Consider the following 20,987-nt stretch of genomic DNA (forward strand, 5'->3'; position numbering starts at 1 on the left):
ATTAAGAAAATAAATACAAGCAGGTTAAGGGAGTTGAACATCCTGTTCCACACCACTGTTGGGGCTCCTCAGTGGAACAAGGCCATGGACATGGTTGTCTAAGAGACCATGGCACTGGTGGGAGCAGAGGATCCTTAAGATGAGAACCTGAGAGAGCTGGAATTTCTTTCAGGCAGGAGACAAGAATGCAAATGGGACATGTTGTCAATGTGGCATGGAATGACCTCAGAGGTGACACCCCAAATCTCCTAAGCTGTGGTTGAATCTTCTATGAGTTGTGACACTCACAATCAGCAAGACCTTGGTCTCTAATTTTTGCAACTTAAACCTACCACCAAGGTCAGATGGGGATAGCCTCAGGAGCAGAAGATGAAATTGCACAATTCCACAGAGGAACAACTGCTCAATGACACAAAAGAAAAGAGGAGCTTGCTGGCTGTCCGTTAGTAATTATTGGGGTTTGCTCATAGGAACAACACATTAAGACTTACTAATAATAAGTTATGAAAACTTGTGGCTTGAACACGGAAAAAAGGAATTGATGTCACAGACCAGCCTGGGAAAAAAGGGATCGGGCCCCGTTTGTTGTTTATTGGATTCCTGAATGAGGACAAGGAATGCACTTTAAATTACAGAGTGTATTGTCATGTAAATTCTGTAAATTTCAAAATACAAGTAGACTGGAACAAGTTCAGCCCTGAATTGCCTCATGTTTCCCAGATCCTCTTTCTTGATATCATTGAAAACACAAAAGGGAGGAGCTTTCTTTCCTCTATCATGAAGGGCTCTCAGACACTGTGACCTTTCCAACTTATTGCAGAGTGACCTACCCAGGACATCAGCAGCTCCCTCAGCATTTCTGGGTGCAACACAATGATGGATGGACATCCAGTGGCACAAAACAGGGTCCCAGTCTTCACAAGGCATCCACAAACCACAGAACACAACTGCCACAAAATGACTTCACTGATGACATTGCACCTTTCCTGGGTCCTGGCTGTTTATTCACCCCTCCCTGACACACACAGAACAGTCACATCCTCCCAAATACCAACTCCCAATTAGAAGCCAAGGTCAGATGGACACAGCTTCAAGAGTAGGACATGGAATTGTTGAAAAGGATGAAGGAGAGCACTCCACACCTCATGACTCATCAGGCTGGGCCAGGCAAAACCTGCTGCCTAAAAAATGCCCCAAGGCCATGGGACAGGACTGTCCCACCCCTCCAGAACCAGCATAAAAGCCAGCACAGAGCCTCTCTCCCTCACACACTTCTCCTGACTTCTTCTGATCCTGCTTCTGCTGACAGCCAGGTGAGACTCAAGCTTCTGACCCTCCTGCTTCGGCATCCCTGGCCCCTCTCTTCCAGCACGCTCTGCCCCAGCCTCAGCAGCCCTCATGCCTCCCCACAGCCCCACAACAGCCTCCACACTCCCTCACCCTCCTGCATCTCTGCCCCTCACACCCCCACACCCTGGCCCTGCCTCACCTCCCTTTCTTTCAGGCACCCTCCACACCACACCCATGGCCTGCAACAGCCTCTGCCGTCCCTGCGGACCCACCCCGCTGGCCAACAGCTGCAACGAGCCCTGTGCCCTGCAATGCCAGGATTCCCACGTCATCATCAACCCTTCCCCTGTGCTGGTCACCCTGCCAGGACCCATCATGACCTCCTTCCCCCAGAACACCGCTGTCGGATCCACCTCCTCGGCTGCCGTGGGCACTGAGCTCAATGCCCAGGGACAGCCCATCTCTGGTGGATTTGGTGGTTTTGGTTACGGCTTTGGCTGTGGCCGTGGATTTGGCTATGGACTGGGAGGCCTGGGCTGCTATGGCAGAAGGGGCAGCTACATCTGCTAAAGGGGCAGCCTCGGCACACACCTTGCTCCCATTGTGGGGCAGGAAGGCATTGATGATCTGGCAAAACCTCCTCCAAGTAAATGACCTTGGCTGATTGTCGCCCTACTTGCACTTCAACCTGGCTCCCTTCCATTTGCTGCCTATGGGCTTTCAGTCTTCTACCTCAATAAAGTTTTCCTGCATCACATTTTAAGTTGAGTTCTTCTTCTTTCTGATGCCAAAATTCTTCCAGTCTCACTCAGCTCTCAGCCAGATTTCTAGAGTCCACTGGAGTGGGTGAAAAAATGCTCCAAGATCTCTTTTATGATTAATTTCCCTATTTTACTACCAACTGGCACACTTTGCTCTTCCGGTGCATCCCACAAATCCTTCAGTTACTGAATCACAGACCTGGATACACTAAGGCAGATCTACCCCTGCCTCTGGCCCAAGCCTCTCGGGGTGGTGTGTTCATTTTTGCTGGACAGCTGTTGCTTCTGTCCCTCATCATCTTCCATGCCCTTCTACAGATCCTATGAAGCACATCCGTGTCTTCCTTGTCTTTGTGGGCTCAGAGTTCAACACAGAACTCTGATTTTAGTACAGGAGAGCAGAGGGTGAGATTCCCCCACTCTCCTGTGCTGCCCACACTGTGGGGATGAGCCCAGGACAGAGAAGGAGATTTTGGTCAGAGTGCACATGGCTGGGGCACATCCAATTTTCATCCACCAACACCCCAAGTGCTGCTTGGGGCAGATCCCTTGGGCCGGCTCTCAATCCCTTCATCACCCATCCTTTATCCTAAATGTTTGGGATTGCTCCAGTCCAGGTGCAGCAGGTTTTGCCTCTCTGCTCTGCTCTGGTGATATTGGAGAATCTGTTAATCTCTGGGTTACAGGGAGCAAGGAAGACAAGACTCTGCTGGATAAGATCAAGAGTATGGCCTTGAGGAGGATCCATGGGTGAAGGTTTGGGACAGCCTCGGCCTGTGATGTTGGGACATTTTCCAGGCAGAAGCTGTTGCCTGCAACAGCCTGGTGTGTCATGAGGTTGGGCATGTTTTGCTTCAAAGGGCTCTGAAATTACATGTTTGCTCTTGAGGCTGTGTCCATCTGACCTTGGCGACAGCTTTAGTGGGTTGGTATTGGTTCCACTATGGGTTGATATAGAGAGGGAGAACCAGTATCCTGTACCTGGACTTGTTCAGAAATTTTGTTCCTGTGCCAGAAAACACCCTTGTCTCTAAGCTGGAGTTGGTGGTTGGACCTCTGGCTGGATAAGGAGTGGGCAGCATGGTCTCATTCAAAAGTTGTGTGTCGCAGTGCGGGAAGCTCAGGTCATCTCAATATGAGAATCAACAAGCTTCGTTTATTGATTAGAGCACCAAACATTTATGCACAACAAGTAATAAGCTCATGCATATTCTGTAAGCTAAGCAATCTATTGGTTATTCTTACTTCCTCATTCTTTACAACTTACATCTCTCTTTTCTCATGTCTCTCTCTCAGCTACATCATCTTGTTATCATACTACAGCTATACTCAAGGCCATGGCGGCCTTGCAGGTGCAGGGACTCAGATTAGCTGGGTCCGGTACTTTTCAGATTCTCAGCTATCCAGAGCATACCTACGTGGCTTTTGTCATGTAACTATCATCCCTCCGCAGTTGTGGTCACTCCATATCCCAGTGTGGAGAACAGTGATGAGTGGTGACCCACAAGGATTGCTAATGGAACCATTGTAACTTCCCATCTTTGTCAGGGACATGGAGAGTGGGTTTGAATGTCCCCTTGTCATGATCGGGGATGACACCAAGGTGAGTGGTGTGGTTTATGATCTGAGGGAAAGGATGGCATCCAGAGTGTTCTGGATGGCTTGGTGTGAAGCTCATGAAGGTCAACACGGCCAAGAAGAAAGTTCTATACCTGCATTGGATCAATCTCAGTAATGGATGCTGGGTGTGTAATGAGTTAAATCACAGCATCCCTGAGGAGAAGGACTTGGGGTGTTAGTGGATGAAGAATTGGACATGTCCTGGCTATGTGAAAGTTGCTGTGGTGCACTGGAAAAACTAACTGTACCAGTGGGTAGTGGAATTGGGGAAATAATTCCTAAAAGAGGTCTTGGAGCACTTTTACAGCAATCCCAATAGCCTCAACAACATTGGCTTCATCTCAAAGTGTCTAGGGACAAGAAAAAAGAAGGAGTCTTGTGAGGTTATGATGCAGAAAATCTTTATTGAGGTAGAACAGTGAAAATTCAGGAGGAGCCAGTGGAAGGGAGCTGGTCTGAGGTGCAAGTAGGGCGACCATCAGCCAAGGCCCCTTGCTTGCAGATGGTTTAGCCAGAGCACCAAGGCCTTCCTGCCCCACAGTGGCAGCAGCCTGGCAGAGGTGCCCAAGCGTCTCTGGCTTGGGAGAAGGGGCTTGCAGGAGAGGAGCTGGACAGAGCCGAAGGGGTGATGCAGAGCACAGAGAGGCAGAAGAGGAGGAGGCAGATGGGCCATGTTTGCAGGCAGCCTGGGCTGGCCCCTTGGCTACTGCCTTGCTTGGTGCCCTGAGAGCAGGAGCTGGAAGTGCTGAGCCCATTTGAGCGCCTTTGTCCAGAGATGCATCTTCAATGCCTGAGATGAGTTCTGGGGAGTGGGTGGTTGGTGTCAGGGGTGGTGCTGAGAGCCCTTAGCAGTTGTAGCCATAGCCCCTTCTGCCATAGCAGCCCAGGCCTCCCAGCCCATAACCAAATCCACGGCCATAGCCAAGGCCATAGCCAAAGCCACCAAAGCCAAAGCCACCAGAGATGGGCTGTCCCTGGGCATTGAGCTCAGTGCCCACGGCAGCGGAGGAGGTGGATCCGACGGCGGTGTTCTGAGGGAAGGAGGTCATGATGGGTCCTGGCAGGGTGACCTGCACAGGGGAAGGGTTGATGATGACATGGGAATCCTGGCATTGCAGGGCACAGGGCTCGTTGCAGCTGTTGGCCAGCGGGGTGGGTCCGCAGGGACGGCAGAGGCTGTTGCAGGCCATGGGTGTGGTGTGGAGGGTGCCTGGAAGAGAGAGGGTGAGGCAGGGCAGGGGTGTGGGGGTGCATGAGGGGTGAGGGAGTGTGGAGGTTGTTATGGGCCTCTGGAGAGGCATGAGGGCTGCTGAGGCTTGGGCAGAGTGTGAGGGAAGAAAAGGATTAGGGGTGCAGGAGCAGGAAGGTCAGGGGCTTGAGGCTCACCTGGTTGTTGGCTGGAGCAGGAACAGAAGGCGTCAGGAGAAGTGTGTGAGGGAGAGAGGCTCTGTGCTGGCTTTTATGCTGATCCTTGAGGGGCGGGACAGCCTTGTACCATGGCCTTGGGGTGATTTTTAGGCAGCAGCTTTTGCCTGGGTCAGCCTGATGAGCCATGACCTGGGGAATGTTTTCCTTCCTGATGTTCTGCAGTGTCATGTTTGTGTCCATGTGACATTGACAGCTGCTCATCATTTGGGAATGAGAGACCAGTGTGGGTTTTTTTGATGACATCTATGAAGACGCGTAGAAGATTCAACCAAAACTATGGAGAACTGGGGAGTCATCAGTGAGGTCATGCCATATTGACAACATGTCCCATTTACATTCTTACCTCCTATCTCAAAAAACTCCCAGCTCTTTCAGCTTCTCATTTTGATGATAGCAGTATTGTCAATGTCTTGGTCTCCCTGCCCTGCTCTTGGTTAAGCATGTCCATTTCCTTGTTGCACTCTGGAGCCCCAACAGTGGTGGGGAAAAGGAGGGTCAACTTCTTCAGCCTACTTGTATTTCTTCTCCTACGTTACCTATCCTCGTAACTGCTGGAGATTTTTATTCCAAACAGTGCATGACCACCTCATGATCCACTTAAGGTACAGCAGGACTACAAGGACCTTGCCTTCTTGAATACTTTGGTTGCCAAGGGAAGGGCAACTGCTGTCATCCTGATCTTCTGGCAGGGCTTTTTCACAGTCCCACAGGACACCCTTGTCTCTAACTGCAGACACGTGGGTTTCAAAGGTGATCTAATGAATGGATTAGGAACAGATAGAGAGTGATGGTCAATGGCTCTCTGTACAAGTAGAGGCCAGTGACGAGGCCTCCAGGCCTCTGCCTTGGGCTGATGATTTTGAATACCTTTATCAAGGAGATGAGCAGTGAGATTGAGACCACCCTCAGCATGTTTGCGGGTGTCTGGAAGCTGAGTGTTGCCGTTGACACAAGAACATGGTGCATTGCCATCAGGCGGGACACTGGGAATGCTGAGAACATAAGAACCTCTTGTGGTTCAACAGCTCCAAGTTCAAGGTCCTGCACCTGCATTGGGACAATCCCAGACGTGAGCATGGCTTTGGACAAAACTCATTGAGAGCAGTTCCACAGAGAAGAATTGCAGGTTCTGGTGGACTAAAATGACACAGCATTGTGAATTTCAGCCCCAAAAAATTGACGATATCCTGGGCTTCATAAAAACAGGTGTGGCCAACAGGAATGGCTAGGGGTCAGTTGAAGACAGGAGAAAACACCCAAATTATTTTAGGTGTTTTCTTTTAGGCTTTGTTGGCACCCTCTACATTCCTGAGTCAAAACAAGACCGAAACCTTGGCCTGTATTCCTCCCAGTTAAAAGCTGCCGCCAAGGTCAGATGGACATGGCCTCAAGAGGAGGGCATGGAATCACAGAACTTCAGGAAGGAAAACATGACCCACTTATGACTCACCAGGCTGAGCCAGGCAAGAGCTGCAGCCTAAAAAATGCCCCAAGGCCATGGGACAAGGCTGTCCCACCCCTCCAGAACCAGCATAAAAGCTGGGCCTGAGCCTCTTGCCCTCACACACTTCTCCTCAAGCCTCCTCCTGCTCCTGCTGAAAACCAGGTGAGCCTCAATCTCCTGACCTTCCTGCTCCTGCAGCCCTTATCCCTCTCTTCCAGCACACTCCGCCCCAGCCGCAGGAGCCCTCATGCCTCCCCACAACCCCACAATACCCTCCACACTCCCTTATCCTCTTCCATAACTGCCCCTCACACCTCCGCACCCCTGCCCTGCCTCACCCCCCTCTCTTCCAGGCACCTTCACACCACACCATGGCCTGCTACAACCGCTGCAGTCCCTGCGGACCCACCCCGCTGGCCAACAGCTGCAACGAGCCCTGTGCCCTGCAATGCCAGGATTCCCACGTCATCATCAACCCTTCCCCTGTGCTGGTCACCCTGCCAGGACCCATCATGAGCTCCTTCCCCCAGAACACCGCCGTTGGATCCACCTCCTCGGCTGCTGTGGGCACTGAGCTCAGTGTGCAGGGACAGCCCATCTCTGGTGGCTTTGGTGGCTTTGGCTATGGCTTTGGCTATGGCCGTGGATTTGGCTATGGTCTGGGAGGCCTGGGCTGCTATGGCAGAAGGGGCTATGACTCCATCTGCTAAGGGCTCTCAGCACCACCCCTGACACCAACCACCCTCTCCCCGGAACTGATCTCAGGCATTGAAGATGCATCTCTGGACAAAGGCGCTCAAACGCGCTCAGCACTTCCAGCTCCTGCTCTCAGGGCACCAAGCAAGGCAGTAGCCAAGGGGCCAGCCCAGGCTGCCTGCAAACATGGCCCATCTGTCCCCCCTCTTCTGCCTCTCTATGATCTGCATTGCCCCTTTGGTTCTGTCCAGCTCCTCTGCTGCAAACCCCTTCTCCCAAGCCAGAGACCCTTGGGCACCTCTGGTGTGCTCCTTCCACTGTTGGGCAGGAAGGCCTTGGTGCTCTGGCTAAACCATCTGCAAGCAAGGGGCCTTGGCTGATGGTCGCCCTACTTGCACCTCAGACCAGCTCCCTTCCACTGGCTCCTCCTGAATTTTCACTGTTCTACCTCAATAAAGATTTTCTGCATCATAACCTCACAAGACTCCTTCTTTTTTCTTGTCCCTAGACACTTTGAGATGAAGCCAATGTTGTTGAGGCTATTGGGATTGCTGTAAAAGTGCTCCAAGACCTCTTTTAGGAATTATTTCCCCAATTCCACTACCCACTGGTACAGTTAGTTTTTCCAGTGCACCACAGCAACTTTCACATAGCCAGGACATGTCCAATTCTTCATCCACTAACACCCCAAGTCCTTCTCCTCAGGGATGCTGTGATTTAACTCATTACACACCCAGCATCCATTACTGAGATTGATCCAATGCAGGTATAGGACTTTCTTCTTGGCCGTGTTGACCTTCATGAGCTTCACACCAGCCCAGCTCCCCAGCCTATCCAGGACCCTCTGGATACCGTCCCCTCCTTCCAGACAATGAAGCACACAACTCACCTGACTGTTACTCACATTTTTGCTGATGGGACACACAATTGCACTCTCCATATCCCTCACAAAGATGGGAAGTTGTAAGGGTTGAACACAAGTTTCTGAGGGTCACCACTCATCCCTGTTCTCCACACACATACATAGCCATTGACTCTTTCATAACTCTTTCAGTGAGACCATCCCACCCATTTCCTTCTTAACCAAATGTTCCAACCAACATCCACATCTCTCCAGCTTAGAGGCGAGGATGTTTTCTGGCAAAGGAAGAAATACTGTGCGCAGGTCCAGGTACATGTTATTGGTCCCTCTTCCCTCATCCAGCAATGCTGGAACATACAAACTCATCAAATCTGGAACATACAAACTCATCAGATCTGCTGCCAAGGTCAAATGGACACAGTCTCAAGAGCAGGACAATGCAGAGCTTTTGGAAGAAAAACCCTCCCACTTTATGATTTGCCCAGCTGTGCCAGGCAAAAGCTGCTGCCTGAAAAAAATGCCCTGGGATAACTGGCCAAGGCTATCCCAAACCTCCGGCCATAGATCATCCTCAAGGCTTTGCCCTGGAACTTCTAAACCAGAGTCTTGTCTTCCTTATTCCCAGTAACCTACAGATTAAGAGTTCTCCCATACCACCAGAGATAAGCAGAGGGGCAGAATCTGCTACACCTGGATTGGAGCAATCCCAAACATGAAGGATAAAGGCTGGGTCATGAGGGGATTGAGAGCAGTCCCAAAAGGGAAGGATTTGAGGTGTTGGTGGATGAAAAATTGGACATGCCCTGATCATGTGCACTTGCAGGCCAGAAACCCCCTGCGTCCTGTGCTCATCCCCACAGTGTGGGTGGCAGATGAGCAGGGGAGTCTTGCTCATCCAGCTCGTGGCTTCTACTCATCTCTGGAAAGATTGGTATTGTGTGTTCAACTGTAGGAACCCTATGATAAGAAAGGCATGGACCTGCTCTAGCAGATCTCTTAGTGGGCTGAGGAGATGATGAGGAGCTGGAGCAAGTGGTGTCTACCCAAAGTGAACGCACCACCCAGAGGGGCTTGTGCCAGCAGCAGGGATAGACCTGCATTAGTGTATCCAGGACTGTGTTCTAGAAACAGAAGAGTTTGTGGGATGCACTGGAAGACCAAAGCATGCCAGTGGGCAGTAGAACTGGAGAAATAAATCCTAAAAGAGGTATTGGTACACTTTTTAACCCCAGTAATCTCTACAACCCTGGCTTATTGCTGAGTGAGACTGGAAAAGTCTTGGGAGAAGAAAGGAGGAGTCATCTGAAGCTATGCTACAGAAAAACTTTATTGAGGATGAAGAATGAAAGGTCATGAGCATCCAGTAGAAAGGAGTGGGCTGAGGTGAAAGTAGGGTGACCATCAGCCAAGTTCCTTTGCTCTCAGGAGATTTTTCCTGAGCACCAAGAACATTCTGCCCCACAGTGGGAGGAGTCCATGAAAGGGGCCCAGTGGTGTCTGGCTTGGGAGAAGGGGTTTGCAGCAGAGGAGCTGGACAGAGTCAAAGGGTCCATGCAGAGCAGGGACTGGGAGAACAGGAGATAGATGGGCCATGTTTGCAGGCAGCCCAGGCTGGCCCCTTAACAGATGGAGCCACCCCTTCTGCCATAGCAGCCCAGGCCTCCCAGACCATAGCCAAACCCACGACCATAGCCAAGGCCATAGCCAAAGCCACCAAAGCCACCAGAGATGGGCTGTCCCTGCACACTGAGCTCAGTGCCCACAGCAGCGGAGGAGGTGGATCCGACGGCGGTGTTCTGGGGGAAGGAGCTCATGATGGGTCCTGGCAGGGTGATCAGCACAGGGGAAGGGTTGATGATGACATGGGAATCCTGGCATTGCAGGGCACAGGGCTCGTTGCAGCTGTTGGCCAGCGGGGTGGGTCCGCAGGGACTGCAGCGGTTGTAGCAAGCCATGGTGTGGTGTGGAGGGTGCCTGGAAGAGAGAGGGTGAGGCAGGGCAGGGGTGTGGGGGTGCATGAGGGATGAGGGAGTGTGGAGGTTTTTATGGGCCTCTGGAGAGGCTTGAGGGCTGCTGAGGCTGGAGCTGAGGGTGCTGGAAAAGATGGGCCAGGGCTGCAGGAGCAGGAGGGTCAGGGGCTTGAGACTCACCTGGTTGTCAGCAGGAGCAGAAGGCTTGAGGAGAAGTGTGTAAGGGAGAGAGGCTCTGTGCTGGCTTTTATGCTGGTCCTGGAGGGGCGGGACAGCCTTGTCCCATGGCCCTGGGGCATTTTTTAGTCAGCAGCTCTTGCCTGGGCCAGCTTGGAGACTCATGAGCTGAGGAATGTTTTCCTTCATGTAGTTTTGCAATTCCATGTCCTGCTCTTGAAACCATTTCCATCTGACCTTGGCAGCAGCTTCATTGCATTTGTATTTGGGCAGATTTGATTGTCACATCTGAGTCAGGGAGGGCTTAATAAACAACCAGAGCCCAGCAGAAATGCGATGTCATCAGTGTGGTCATTTTGCGGCACACGTCCTGTGGTTTCTGGTGCCTGGTGAAGACTGGGAGTCTTCTGTTCCACTGTATGTCCATCAGTCATTGTGTTGCACCCAGGAATGCTGAGGGAGCTGCTGATGTCCTGGGGAGGTCACTCTGCAAGAGCTTGGCAAGGTCCCAGTGCTTGGGAGCTCTTCCTAATGGATGAAAGGGACCCCATGCAGTTGTTTCTTGTTTAGGATCAAGAGAGAGGATCTGGAAATTAAAGCCTCTTTAGGTTCAATTTGTTCCAGTGCTGTGGTCCATTTGGATTTCTCAACTTTACATGGAAATATACTCTGTCATTTAAAAGGTATTTCTTTACCTCTAAGAAATAAACAAGTAACCAATGTTGCTTGATCATGTTTGGCCCAGGCTGCTCGCTGATGTGAATTTGTTTATTCTGCATTCAAGCCCTATGGTTTCGTAACTTATGTCCTGTCAGATGTAATATTTTGTTCCTGTAAGGAACAATCACTAATTGCTACTGGATGGTCATTGTGATCCTATTTCCTCCTCCGTCACGGTGCTGGCGTGTCTTTGTGGAATTCTGTGATTCTGTGTCCTCCTCTACAGGCTGTGTCCGTCTGACCTTGGTGGCAGTTTTTAATTTTAAGAAGTAGAGGCCAAAGGATTGGTATTGGTATATGGGATATGGCATTATTGGTTTGTGTCAGGCACGTAGAAGGTGACAACAAAGCCTGCAATAATTGGGGTGTTACAAGTGAGGTCATGCCATGGAACACTGACAACATCTCCTTTGTTCATTCTTCCCTTCTCACAAAAATAAACCTCGCACATCTTCCATTTCTAATCATGAGGCTTCTTTGATCGCCTCAACCTCTTGCTGTTGCTGCACAGTTCTTGTTCACTAATTCCATGTCTTTCTTCCACTGTGAAGCCCAGCACATCACCCTAAATCAGATATCCTTATCTCTAAGGAAACAGGAAGTATCAATCTGCTAGAAGCCCTTTTCCAGATTTCTTTTTGCTGCAAGGATGCATGACCATCTCTTGAACATTTTGGTCTCTATTGGTGTCCCTGTTTTGGTCCATATTTTGTCACCTAAGGGTAATAATAATGACATTCTCCTGCCCCCAATTAACCCCCAACCATTCCTGCTGGCCACACTTCTTGCTATGCAGCTTAGGAAATGGCTGGTGGCCTGAGCTGAAAATTCACATTGCTGTTTCCTGCTAAGATTTTTGTCTACCAGAACTCCCAGGTCATTCTCTGGGGGAACTGCTCTTAAGGATTCCCTCTCCAAAGCCGTGCTCACGTCTGGGATAGTCCCAATGCAGGTGCAGGACCTTGAACTTGGAGCTGTTGAACCACAAGAGGTTCTTATGTTCTCAGTATTCCCAGTGTCCCACCTGATGGCAATGCACCATGTTCTTGTGTCAACGGCAACACTCAGCTTCCAGACACCCGCAAACATGCTGAGGGTGGTCTCAATCTCACTGCTCATCTCCTTGATAAAGGTATTCAAAATCATCAGCCCAAGGCAGAGGCCTGGAGGCCTCGTCACTGGCCTCTACTTGCACAGAGAGCCATTGACCATCACTCTCTGTCTGTTCCTCATCCGTTCATTAGATCACCTTTGAAACCCACGTGTCTTCAGTTAGAGACAAGGGTGTCCTGTGGGACTGTGTAAAAGCCCTGCCAGAAGATCAGTATGACAGCAGTTGCCCTTCCCTTGGCAACCAAAGCATTCTAGCAAGGAAGGACCTTCTGTTCCTCGTGGAGCATGAATGGATCTTGAGGTCACCATGTACCCTTTATGGTAAAAAACTCCAGCAGTTACCAAGACAGGATTAGGAACAGAAATAAAGCAGGTGGAGGGAGTTGAACATCCTGTTCCCCACCGCAGGTGAGGCTGCATGGACACAAACGTGGTTGACCAAGAGCAGTGCAGAGCCACCATGACACTGATGGGAGTGAAGGATCCTTAAGATGAGGAGAAGCTGAGAGAGCTGGGAGTTCCAGGCAGGAGGCAAGAATGCAAATAGGACATGTTGTCAATATGCCATGGAATGACCTCACTGACACCCCAGTGCTTGTAAGCTTTGCTTGAATCTTCTACATGTCCTGGCATGCACGCACCATCAACAACAACACCTTGGTCTCCAATTCTCGCAACTCAAAAGTTTCACCAAGGTCAGGTGGAGGTGGCCTCAGGAGCAGAACATGAAATTGCACAATTCCACAAAGGAACAACCAAACCATGCAAAGAAGGAAAGACGAGCTTGCTGGATGTCCATTACTAATTATTGGGTTTTGCTCATGGGAACAAAACTTTAAAACTAATGATTATAAGTTATGACAACCTGTGGCTTGAATGCGGAATAACTGAATTGATGTCTCAGATCAGTTTGGAAAAAAGGGATCAAGCCTGATTTGTTCTTATTTACGGGATTTCTTAGCAAGGCCAAGGAATACACTTTAATTTAGACAGTGTACATGGTTGAGTAAATTTCAGAAATCCAAATGGACCATAACAATGAAACACATTCAGCCTAAACAGCCTCTCATTTTCCAGATTCTCCCTCTTCCTCACATAGAAGACACAAGGGAATAAACTTTATTTCAGAAATCAAGAGCAGCTCTCGGGCACCAGAACTTTCCAAAATACTGACCAGTGGCCTACCCAGGGCATCAGCAGCTCCCTCGACACTCCTGGGTGCAGCACAATGACTGATGGACATCCAGCAGCACAGAACAGAGTCTTCACAAGGCACCCACAAACCACAGAACACAAGGTCCACAAAATGACTTCACTGATGATTTTGCATTTCTGCTGGGCTCTGGTTGTTTATTCAGCCCTTCCTGACACGCATGGAACAATCAAATCTGCCCAAATGCCATCTCCTAAAGCTGCTGACAAGGTCAGATGGACAGGGCCTCAAGAGCTGAATATGACACTGAAGTGTTGTGGGAACGAAAACACTCCCCACCTCATGACTCACCATTTGTATTTGGGCCAGGCAAGACCTGTTGGCTAAAAAATGCCCCAAGGCCATGGGACAAGGCTGTCCCACCCCTCCAGGACCAGCATAAAAGCCAGCCCAGAACCTCTCACACTCACACAGTCCTCCGGACTCGTTCTCCTCCTGTTCCTGCTGACAACCAGGTAAGACTCAAGCCCCTGACCCTCCTGCTGCTGCACCTCTTGTCCCTCTCTTCCATCATGCTCAGCCCCAACCTTGGCAACCCTCCCACCTCCCCAAAGACCCACAACAGCCTCCACACTCCCTCACCCTCTTGCATCACTGCCCCTCACACTTACATACCCCTGCCCTGCCTCACCCCCTTCTCTTCCAGGCACCCTCCACACCACACCCATGGCCTGCTACAACCGCTGCAGTCCCTGCGGACCCACCCCGCTGGCCAACAGCTGCAACGAGCCCTGTGCCCTGCAATGCCAGGATTCCCATGTCATCATCAACCCTTCCCCTGTGCAGGTCACCCTGCCAGGACCCATCATGACCTCCTTCCCCCAGAACACCGCCGTTGGATCCACCTCCTCTGCTGCTGTGGGCACTGAGCTCAGTGTGCAGGGACAGCCCATCTCTGGTGGCTTTGGTGGCTTTGGCTATGGCCTTGGCTATGGCCGTGGATTTGGCTATGGTCTGGGAGGCCTGGGCTGCTATGGCAGAAGGGGCTATGGCTACAACTGCTAAGTAGCCCTCGGCACCACTCATGACAGCCACTCCCCGGAACTCATCTCAGGCATTGAAGACGCCTCTCTGATCAAGGCTCTCAATCAGGCTCAGCATTTCCAGCTCCTGCTCTCAGGACACCAGCCAGGCAGTAGCCAAGGGGCCAGCCCAGGCTGCCTGCAAACCTGGCCCATCTGCCTCCTCCTCTTCCTCCATTCCCTGCTCTGCATGGCCTCTTTGTCTGTGTGCAGTCTCCTCTGCTGCAAACCTCTTCTCCCAAGCCAGAGACCATGAGACACCTCTGCTGGGCTGCTCCCTCTGTAAGGCAGAAAGTCTGGCACGATCTCCTGCAAGCAAAGCAGCTCGACTGATGGTCGCCCGACTTGCACCTCAGCCCAGCTCCCTTCCTCTGTCTGCTCCTGAATTTTCACTGTTCTACCTCAATAAAATTTTTCTGCATCATAGCTCCAGATGAGTCTGTTTTCTTTCTTCTCCAAAGACTCTTCCAATCCCTTTTCAGTACTCTACCAGGGCTGTAGAGACCACTGGGGTTGGTGAAAAAGTACTTCAAGACCTTTTTCACATGTTATTTCCCCATTTCTACAACCCACTGGCGCTATTTGCTCTTCCAATGGATTCCATCAACACTTCAGCTACTGAATCACAGGCCTGGATACACTAATGGAGATCTCTCCCTGCCTCTCACACAAGCCCCTCATCATCCTCCAGGTTGTGTGTTCCCTTTGGCTGGACACCCAACCTGGCTGACTTTCATCCTCTTCCAGGCCTCCATCAGCTCAAACAGGTCCACATCTTCCTTGTCTTTGGAAGCTCAGAGTTCAACAAGAACTCTGATTTTAGTGCAGGAGAGCAGAGAGTGAGATTTCTGAACTTTCTTGTGCTTCCCACGCTGTGGGGATGAGCCCAGGATACAGGAGTGTTCTGGTCAATGAGTGCACATGGCTGGGGCACATCCAATTCTTCATCCAACACCCCAAGTGCTGTTCCTTGGGGGTGCTCTCAATCCCCTCATCACTCACCCTGTATGGTGCATGTTTGGGACTGATTCCTTGTAAAGGCTGACCTAGAACAGATACTAGACAGAGCTAAAAAATTAAGTTGGGATTTACTAGAAGGGTTTAATGGATACACCTTGGGCAGCACAAGAGCCCAGCCAGGGCTGCACCCAAGATAAAGCCAAAATGGTCACAAAATGGACAACTGGTGATGGGGTCTCACACTTTTATAAGTTTTGGTCCATTAGCATTTTGGAGTTAATTGTCCAATTGTAGCTTTAACTTATGAAGTCCCATCCTTCCGGTTTTTCTCTCTTCAGTCCACTGTTGTTTATGCTCTTGGGCCTGAGATTTGGATTGGTTATCCTTGGTCCCCAGCTAGAGAAGGAATTGCTTTGTCTCCCAACTCTGTGAAAAGAGCTCACCAGCCCCCAGTATGAAGCTCTGAAGTACACACTAAAGCAGTATGGAATCTGAAAAATATAAAAGCTAAAACCTGAGGCATCAGCTCCCTTCCAGGTAAGGGAGGTTCTCCCCTTCTGCTCTTTGCTCACACTAGACAACTGTGTTTATCTCTGGGTTACTTGGAATAAGGAAGACAAGATTCTGCTGGACAACATCCAGAGTGTGACCTTGAGGATGATCTGGGGCTGAAGTTTGGAACAGCCATTGGCCATGACATTGGGGCATTTTTTCAGGCAACTTCTCTGTCAAATCATAAGGTGGGAAGTGTTTTGTTTCCCTCAGCTTTCCTGTATCTTGTCCCACTATTGGGGATGTGTCTGTCTGAGCTTGGCAGGCAGATTAAAAAGTGTCCATTGGCAGTCCATTAAAAGGTGGCATCTTTTAATGAGCTAGTATTGGTTCCAGCCTTGTTGGATGAGGGGAGACGGAACAAGATCATGTACCTGGACTTGTGCACAGCCTTTGTTCCTGTACTAGAAAGCATCTGTGTATTCACTCTGGAAAGATGTGAAGTTGTGGTTGGACCATGTGGTGGATAAGGAATGGATGGGATGGTCTAACTCAAAGAGGACAGTCAAAGTCAAGCTGTTGTGTCTCCATGTGTGTGGAGAAAAGGGATGGCTGGTGACAGGCAGAAGCTCCTATTTGTTGGGAAGGATGAAAGTTTGATAAGAAAGTCTCACAGATATGTATGCTTAGCAGAAAGATTTTTAACGTGGAGTTTGATGAAGGAATAGAGATGGAAGCAAGTTTTGATATAGAAGAAAAGAATTGTTGAGCTGGTTTTACTGGATAACTAAGGAGGCAAAGGTTATGTTAGTTAGAAGGGGTTTTTATGACTTAGAGCAAAGGATAAACTCACTTTAAAAAAAAAGATGTTTTTACTAGGCAGAAAGATGGAAGCAAGCAAGTAAGCAAATGTTTCAAGTAGAAAAAAGGTCTCAATTTTTTACTTCAAGAAAGCTGAAAAAACAAGTTTTATCCTAAATTGTAATGTACTGACTTTTAGTGATTAGAGAATAGTAACATGAATATAGTAATTATAGTAGTTATGATAGGCTATAGATAAAAGTTAGGTTATGGATTGGTTCCACTGTATTAAGATGTTCGGCAAAGAAAAGTATATAATGCATTGTAACAAAAACTAAAAGGTCTTTAGGCTTGCTTGCAGCTGGAGCTGACAGCTGTAAGCACAAGCTTTGTCGCTCACAACTTCAGACTGCTGTAACGTCTTAAATGTAATAAACTGCATTTTGAGGAACTGCCTGGAGCCTCACATCTCTCATTTAAGCTCTTACGCCTATTGGGACCAGTATTATTTCCCATCATTGTCAGGGACATGGATGGTGGGATTGAGTGGAATGCTCAGCAAAATCAGAGGCCAGAATGAGCTGAGTAGTGCAGTTGGTTGTCTGGAGGGAAGAGATGGCATCCACTTGGCAGGAACAGGTTGGGGCAGGGGGATATTGTCAGTTTCATGAAGCTGAATGTGGCCAAATGCAAGCTCCTTCTCTTGGTTTGGAGCAATGCCAAACATGGCTGTAGACCGGACAATGCAGGGGTTGATAGCAGCCCAGAGGAGGACCTGGGATGTTGGTGGATGAAGAACAGAACATGCCCTAGCCATGAACACTCACAGACCAGAAACTCCCCGTGTCCTGGGCTCATCCCCACAGCATGAGCAGCAGGTGAGAGGGGAATTCCGTCCCTCTGCTCTGCTCTTCTGAGACTGGAGATGGGTACTCGAAAGACATGGACATGCTCAAGCAGAGCTGTAGAGGACCCTGGAAGATGATGAGGGTCTGGAGCAACTGGTGTCTAGACAAAATGGAAAGACCCATACACGTCTTCTAGCAGAGGCAGGGATAGCCCTGCATTTGTTTATCTAATCCTGGGATCAAGCAAGTGAAGGATTTTTGGGATCCAAGGGAACAGCAAAGTGTGCCAGTGTGTGGCCGTGAAGGAAGAGGACACTTCACAATGTGCAATGCAAAAGAATTTTATTAAGGCATGAAGAACAGAAAATGTCATGAGCAGCAAGTGGAAGAGGCCCGGCTGAGGTACAAGGAGAGCAACCACCAACCAAGGCCCCTTGGCTTGCAGGTTTGGCCAGAGCATCAAGGACTTCCTGCCCCACAGTGGGAGCAGAGGAATGGTGGAGGTGCCCCATGGTCTCTGGCTTGGGAGAAGGGGTTTGTCCAGAGGGGTCTGGACAGAGCCAAAGGGGCGATGCAGAGCAGGGAGCCGGAGGCAGATGGGCCATGTTTGCAGGCAGTGTGGCCTGCTGCCTTGCTTGGTGCAATCAGAGCTGAAGCTGAAAGTGCTGAGCACATTTAAGAGCCTTGGAGCAGAGAGGCATGCTCAATGCCTGAGATGTTTTCCAGGGAGTGGGTGGTTGGTGTCAGGAGTGGTGCTGAGGGCCCTTAGCAGTTGTAGCCATAGCCCCTTCTGCCATAGCAGTCCAGGCCTCCCAGGCCATAGCCAAATCCACGGCCATAGCCAAGGCCGTAGCCAAAGCCACCAAAGCCACCAGAGATGGGCTGTCCCTGCACACTGAGCTCAGTGCCCACAGCAGCGGAGGAGGTGGATCCGACGGCGGTGTTCTGGGGGAAGGAGGTCATGATGGGTCCTGGCAGGGTGACCAGCACAGGGGAAGGGTCAATGATGACGCGGGAATCCTGGCATTGCAGGGCACAGGGCTCGTTGCAGCTGTTGGCCAGTGGGGTGGGTCCGCAGGGACTGCAGCGGTTGTAGCAGGCCATGGGTGTGGTGTGGAGGGTGCCTGGAAGAGAAGGGGGTGAGGCAGGGCAGGGGTGTGGGGGTGTGAGGGGCAGAGACGCAGGAGGGTGAGGGAGTGTGGAAGCTGTTGTGGGGCTGTGGGGAGGTGTGCAGGCTGCTGAGGCTGGGGCTGAGCATGATGGAAGAGAGGGGCAAGAGGTGCAGGAGCAGGAGTGTCAGGGGCTTCAGACTCACCTGGTTGTCAGCAGGAGCAGGTGGAGAAGGAGAAGTGTGTGAGGGAGAGAGGCTCTGGTCTGGCTTTTATGCTGATCCTGGATGGGCGGGACAGCCTCGTCCCATGGCCTTGGGGCATTTTACAGGCAGCAGCTCTTACCGGGCCCAGCCAGGTGACTCATGAGGTGGGGAGTGTTTTCCCTCATGCAATTCTGCAATTACATGTTCTGACCCTGGGGCCCTGTCCATCTGACCTTGGCGGCAGCTTTTAATTGCAAGTATTAGTGACCATTTTCTTGTTGTGGGTGCCTTTCAGGACATGTAGAAGATTCAAACAACCCTGAGGACAACTGATGTGTCATCGATGAGGACACACCATGGAATAATCACATCATGTCCCATTTGCCCTCTTTCCTCCTGCTTGAAAGAGCCTTCAGCTGTGTCAACTTCTTGTTTTAAATGTATTCCAGTCCCATCAGTCTCCGGGAACTGCTCTTGATCAACCATGTCCATGTCCTCGTTGCACTCTTCTGCCCCATCAGAGGTGCATGACACAAGAATTGACCTCCTCTTCTTCCTCGTGTTACTTTTGTTATTACATATTTCCTAATTCTCTCCTGGTAATAGCTGGAGCTTTTTGCATCAGAGGATCCATGGCCACCTCATGCTCCATTTATGCTCCATCAGGATCACAAGGTCGAATGCAATTTTTGACAAGGGAATGGCAACCAGTGTCACATTCCTGGAATTACTTCAGGGCCTTAAACCTTAAACCACAGGACATCCTTATCTCTAAACTGCAGACACGTGGGTTTGAAGGGCTGACCGATGAATAGATGAGTAATTGTCCCCCTCATGTTTCTTCTTCCCCGTACCTTTCATGAGGTTTTCTTGGATGAACCCACACAAGACTGTGAGGAGCACAGGACACCTCCCTAAGTCATATGGATTGCTTTCCCAATGGCATCTCCAATGGCAAAGGCCAGGAATATAGACAAGGCTGGAGAGATGTAGCCAAGGTAAGGAGGAAGAGAACATGATCAAAGGGGCAGATGCTCACCCCCAGAACACCTGCAAAGCTTAGAGCAGCCTAAAAAGGGGAGCTGGGGCTGTTTAGCCTGGAGAAAAGAAGACTCAGAGGTGACCTTATCACTCTCTACAACTTCCTGAAGGGTGGTTGTAGTCAGGTGGGGGTTGGTCTCTTTCCCCAGGTTCTGGCAGAACGAGAGGACACAGTCTCAAGCTGCATCAAGGAAAATATAGATTGGATATTAGCAAAAAGGTTTTCATTGAAAGAGTGATAAAGTTCTGGAATGATCTGCCCGAGGAGGTGGTGGAGTCACCATCCCTGGATGTGTTTAAAACAAGACTGGATGTGGCACTTTGTGTCATGGTTTAGTTGAGGTATGAGGGCATGGTTTGGACTCGATGATCTTGAAGGTCCCTTCCAACCCAGTGATTCTGTGAATTCTGTGAATTCTGTAAAAAGCTCTATGAGGAAATGGGGTCCCTTTTCACCACACAAAACACAGAACACAGGTGCCGTGGGGTGACCTCACTGATGACACCCCGTCTCCACAAAGCTTTGGTCGCGTCTTCAACCCATCCTGACATAAACCATCAAGATCAACATTTAACTTCTAATGCTCACACTTAAAAGCTGCCGCCAAGGTCAGATGGACACGGCCTCAAGAGAAGGATGTGGAATTGCAGAATCACACAAAGGAAACCAGCACCAAGACAGAGAAGGAAAGAGCAGCTCACTAACTGTCCCTTAGTAATTACTACTTTTTGCTAATAGGAACACCATATTACATTTACAGGATGTAAGTTATGAAACTCTTTGGCTTGAATGCAGAATAGACTAATTGATGTCACACACCAGGCTGGGAAAAAAAGGGATGTTGTTGGCTATTGGATTTCTAAATGAGATCAAGAAATATGCTTTAAATGATAGCATAGCTTGTTGGATAAATTTTAGAAAACTAAATGGACAATAACATGGGAACAAGTGCAGCCTGAACAGCCTCTACTTTCCAAGATCCTCTCTCGATCCCATTCAAGACACAAGAGCAAGAGCCCACTTTCATCCATCAGGAGGAATTCCCAGGCACTGGGACCTTGCCCAATAATTGCAGAGTGACCTCCCCAGGACATCAGCAGCTCCTTCAGCATTCTGGGGTGGAACACTAAGACTGATGGACATCCTGTGGCACAAAACCGAGTCCCAGTCTTCACAAGGTACAGCAAACCACCGCACACGAGGCCCACTGATG

General features: G+C 50.0%; 8 protein-coding genes and 1 pseudogene across 8 annotated transcripts in view; 4 read left to right on the top strand and 5 right to left on the bottom strand.

The window, feature by feature from the left end:
* The window catches only part of LOC103822475 (feather beta keratin-like), an 81,290-nt gene extending 62,518 nt beyond the window's left edge, over positions 1-18,772 (bottom strand). Inside the window, exon 1 of the mRNA XM_009097819.4 lies at positions 18,733-18,772. The gene's annotated coding sequence lies outside the window, so the exon portion shown is untranslated. The remainder of the gene's footprint in view (positions 1-18,732) is intronic.
* LOC103814967 (feather beta keratin-like) overlaps positions 1-20,987 on the bottom strand; it is a 63,035-nt gene that overhangs the window by 23,200 nt on the left and 18,848 nt on the right. The gene's annotated exons all lie outside the window — the stretch shown is intronic.
* LOC103814921 (feather beta keratin-like) lies at positions 1,260-2,053 on the top strand. Its single transcript, XM_009088582.4, has 2 exons — positions 1,260-1,313; positions 1,505-2,053. Exon 2 carries the CDS (start codon positions 1,525-1,527, stop codon positions 1,858-1,860), a length of 336 nt encoding a protein of 111 aa, XP_009086830.1. The 5' UTR covers positions 1,260-1,313; positions 1,505-1,524; the 3' UTR covers positions 1,861-2,053.
* On the bottom strand, positions 4,073-5,097 carry LOC127059067 (feather beta keratin-like). Its single transcript, XM_030241855.2, has 2 exons — positions 5,058-5,097; positions 4,073-4,881 (listed from the first exon to the last, which is right to left on the bottom strand). Exon 2 carries the CDS (start codon positions 4,859-4,861, stop codon positions 4,517-4,519), a length of 345 nt encoding a protein of 114 aa, XP_030097715.2. The 5' UTR covers positions 4,862-4,881; positions 5,058-5,097; the 3' UTR covers positions 4,073-4,516.
* On the top strand, positions 6,679-7,682 carry LOC103818572 (feather beta keratin-like). Its single transcript, XM_018915686.3, has 2 exons — positions 6,679-6,705; positions 6,897-7,682. The coding sequence occupies exon 2, from the start codon at positions 6,915-6,917 to the stop codon at positions 7,251-7,253; it is 339 nt and encodes a 112-aa protein (XP_018771231.2). The 5' UTR covers positions 6,679-6,705; positions 6,897-6,914; the 3' UTR covers positions 7,254-7,682.
* Positions 9,411-10,286, bottom strand: LOC103819547 (feather beta keratin-like). Its single transcript, XM_050970616.1, has 2 exons — positions 10,252-10,286; positions 9,411-10,075 (listed from the first exon to the last, which is right to left on the bottom strand). The coding sequence occupies exon 2, from the start codon at positions 10,054-10,056 to the stop codon at positions 9,721-9,723; it is 336 nt and encodes a 111-aa protein (XP_050826573.1). The 5' UTR covers positions 10,057-10,075; positions 10,252-10,286; the 3' UTR covers positions 9,411-9,720.
* Positions 13,625-14,742, top strand: LOC127059206 (feather beta keratin-like). Its single transcript, XM_050970632.1, has 2 exons — positions 13,625-13,745; positions 13,938-14,742. Exons 1-2 carry the CDS (start codon positions 13,625-13,627, stop codon positions 14,297-14,299), a joined length of 483 nt encoding a protein of 160 aa, XP_050826589.1. The 3' UTR covers positions 14,300-14,742.
* Positions 13,713-20,987, top strand: part of LOC103825183 (feather beta keratin-like) — a 39,108-nt pseudogene continuing 31,833 nt past the window's right edge.
* LOC103816651 (feather beta keratin-like) overlaps positions 17,743-20,987 on the bottom strand; it is a 47,533-nt gene continuing 44,288 nt past the window's right edge. The window contains exon 2 of the mRNA XM_050970612.1: positions 17,743-18,541. Within this exon, the coding sequence (XP_050826569.1) occupies positions 18,183-18,521 (339 nt within the window). The 5' untranslated portion in view covers positions 18,522-18,541 and the 3' untranslated portion in view covers positions 17,743-18,182. The remainder of the gene's footprint in view (positions 18,542-20,987) is intronic.

This window comes from Serinus canaria, chromosome 2 (genome assembly GCF_022539315.1).
Source record: "Serinus canaria isolate serCan28SL12 chromosome 2, serCan2020, whole genome shotgun sequence".
NCBI lineage: Eukaryota > Metazoa > Chordata > Aves > Passeriformes > Fringillidae > Serinus > Serinus canaria.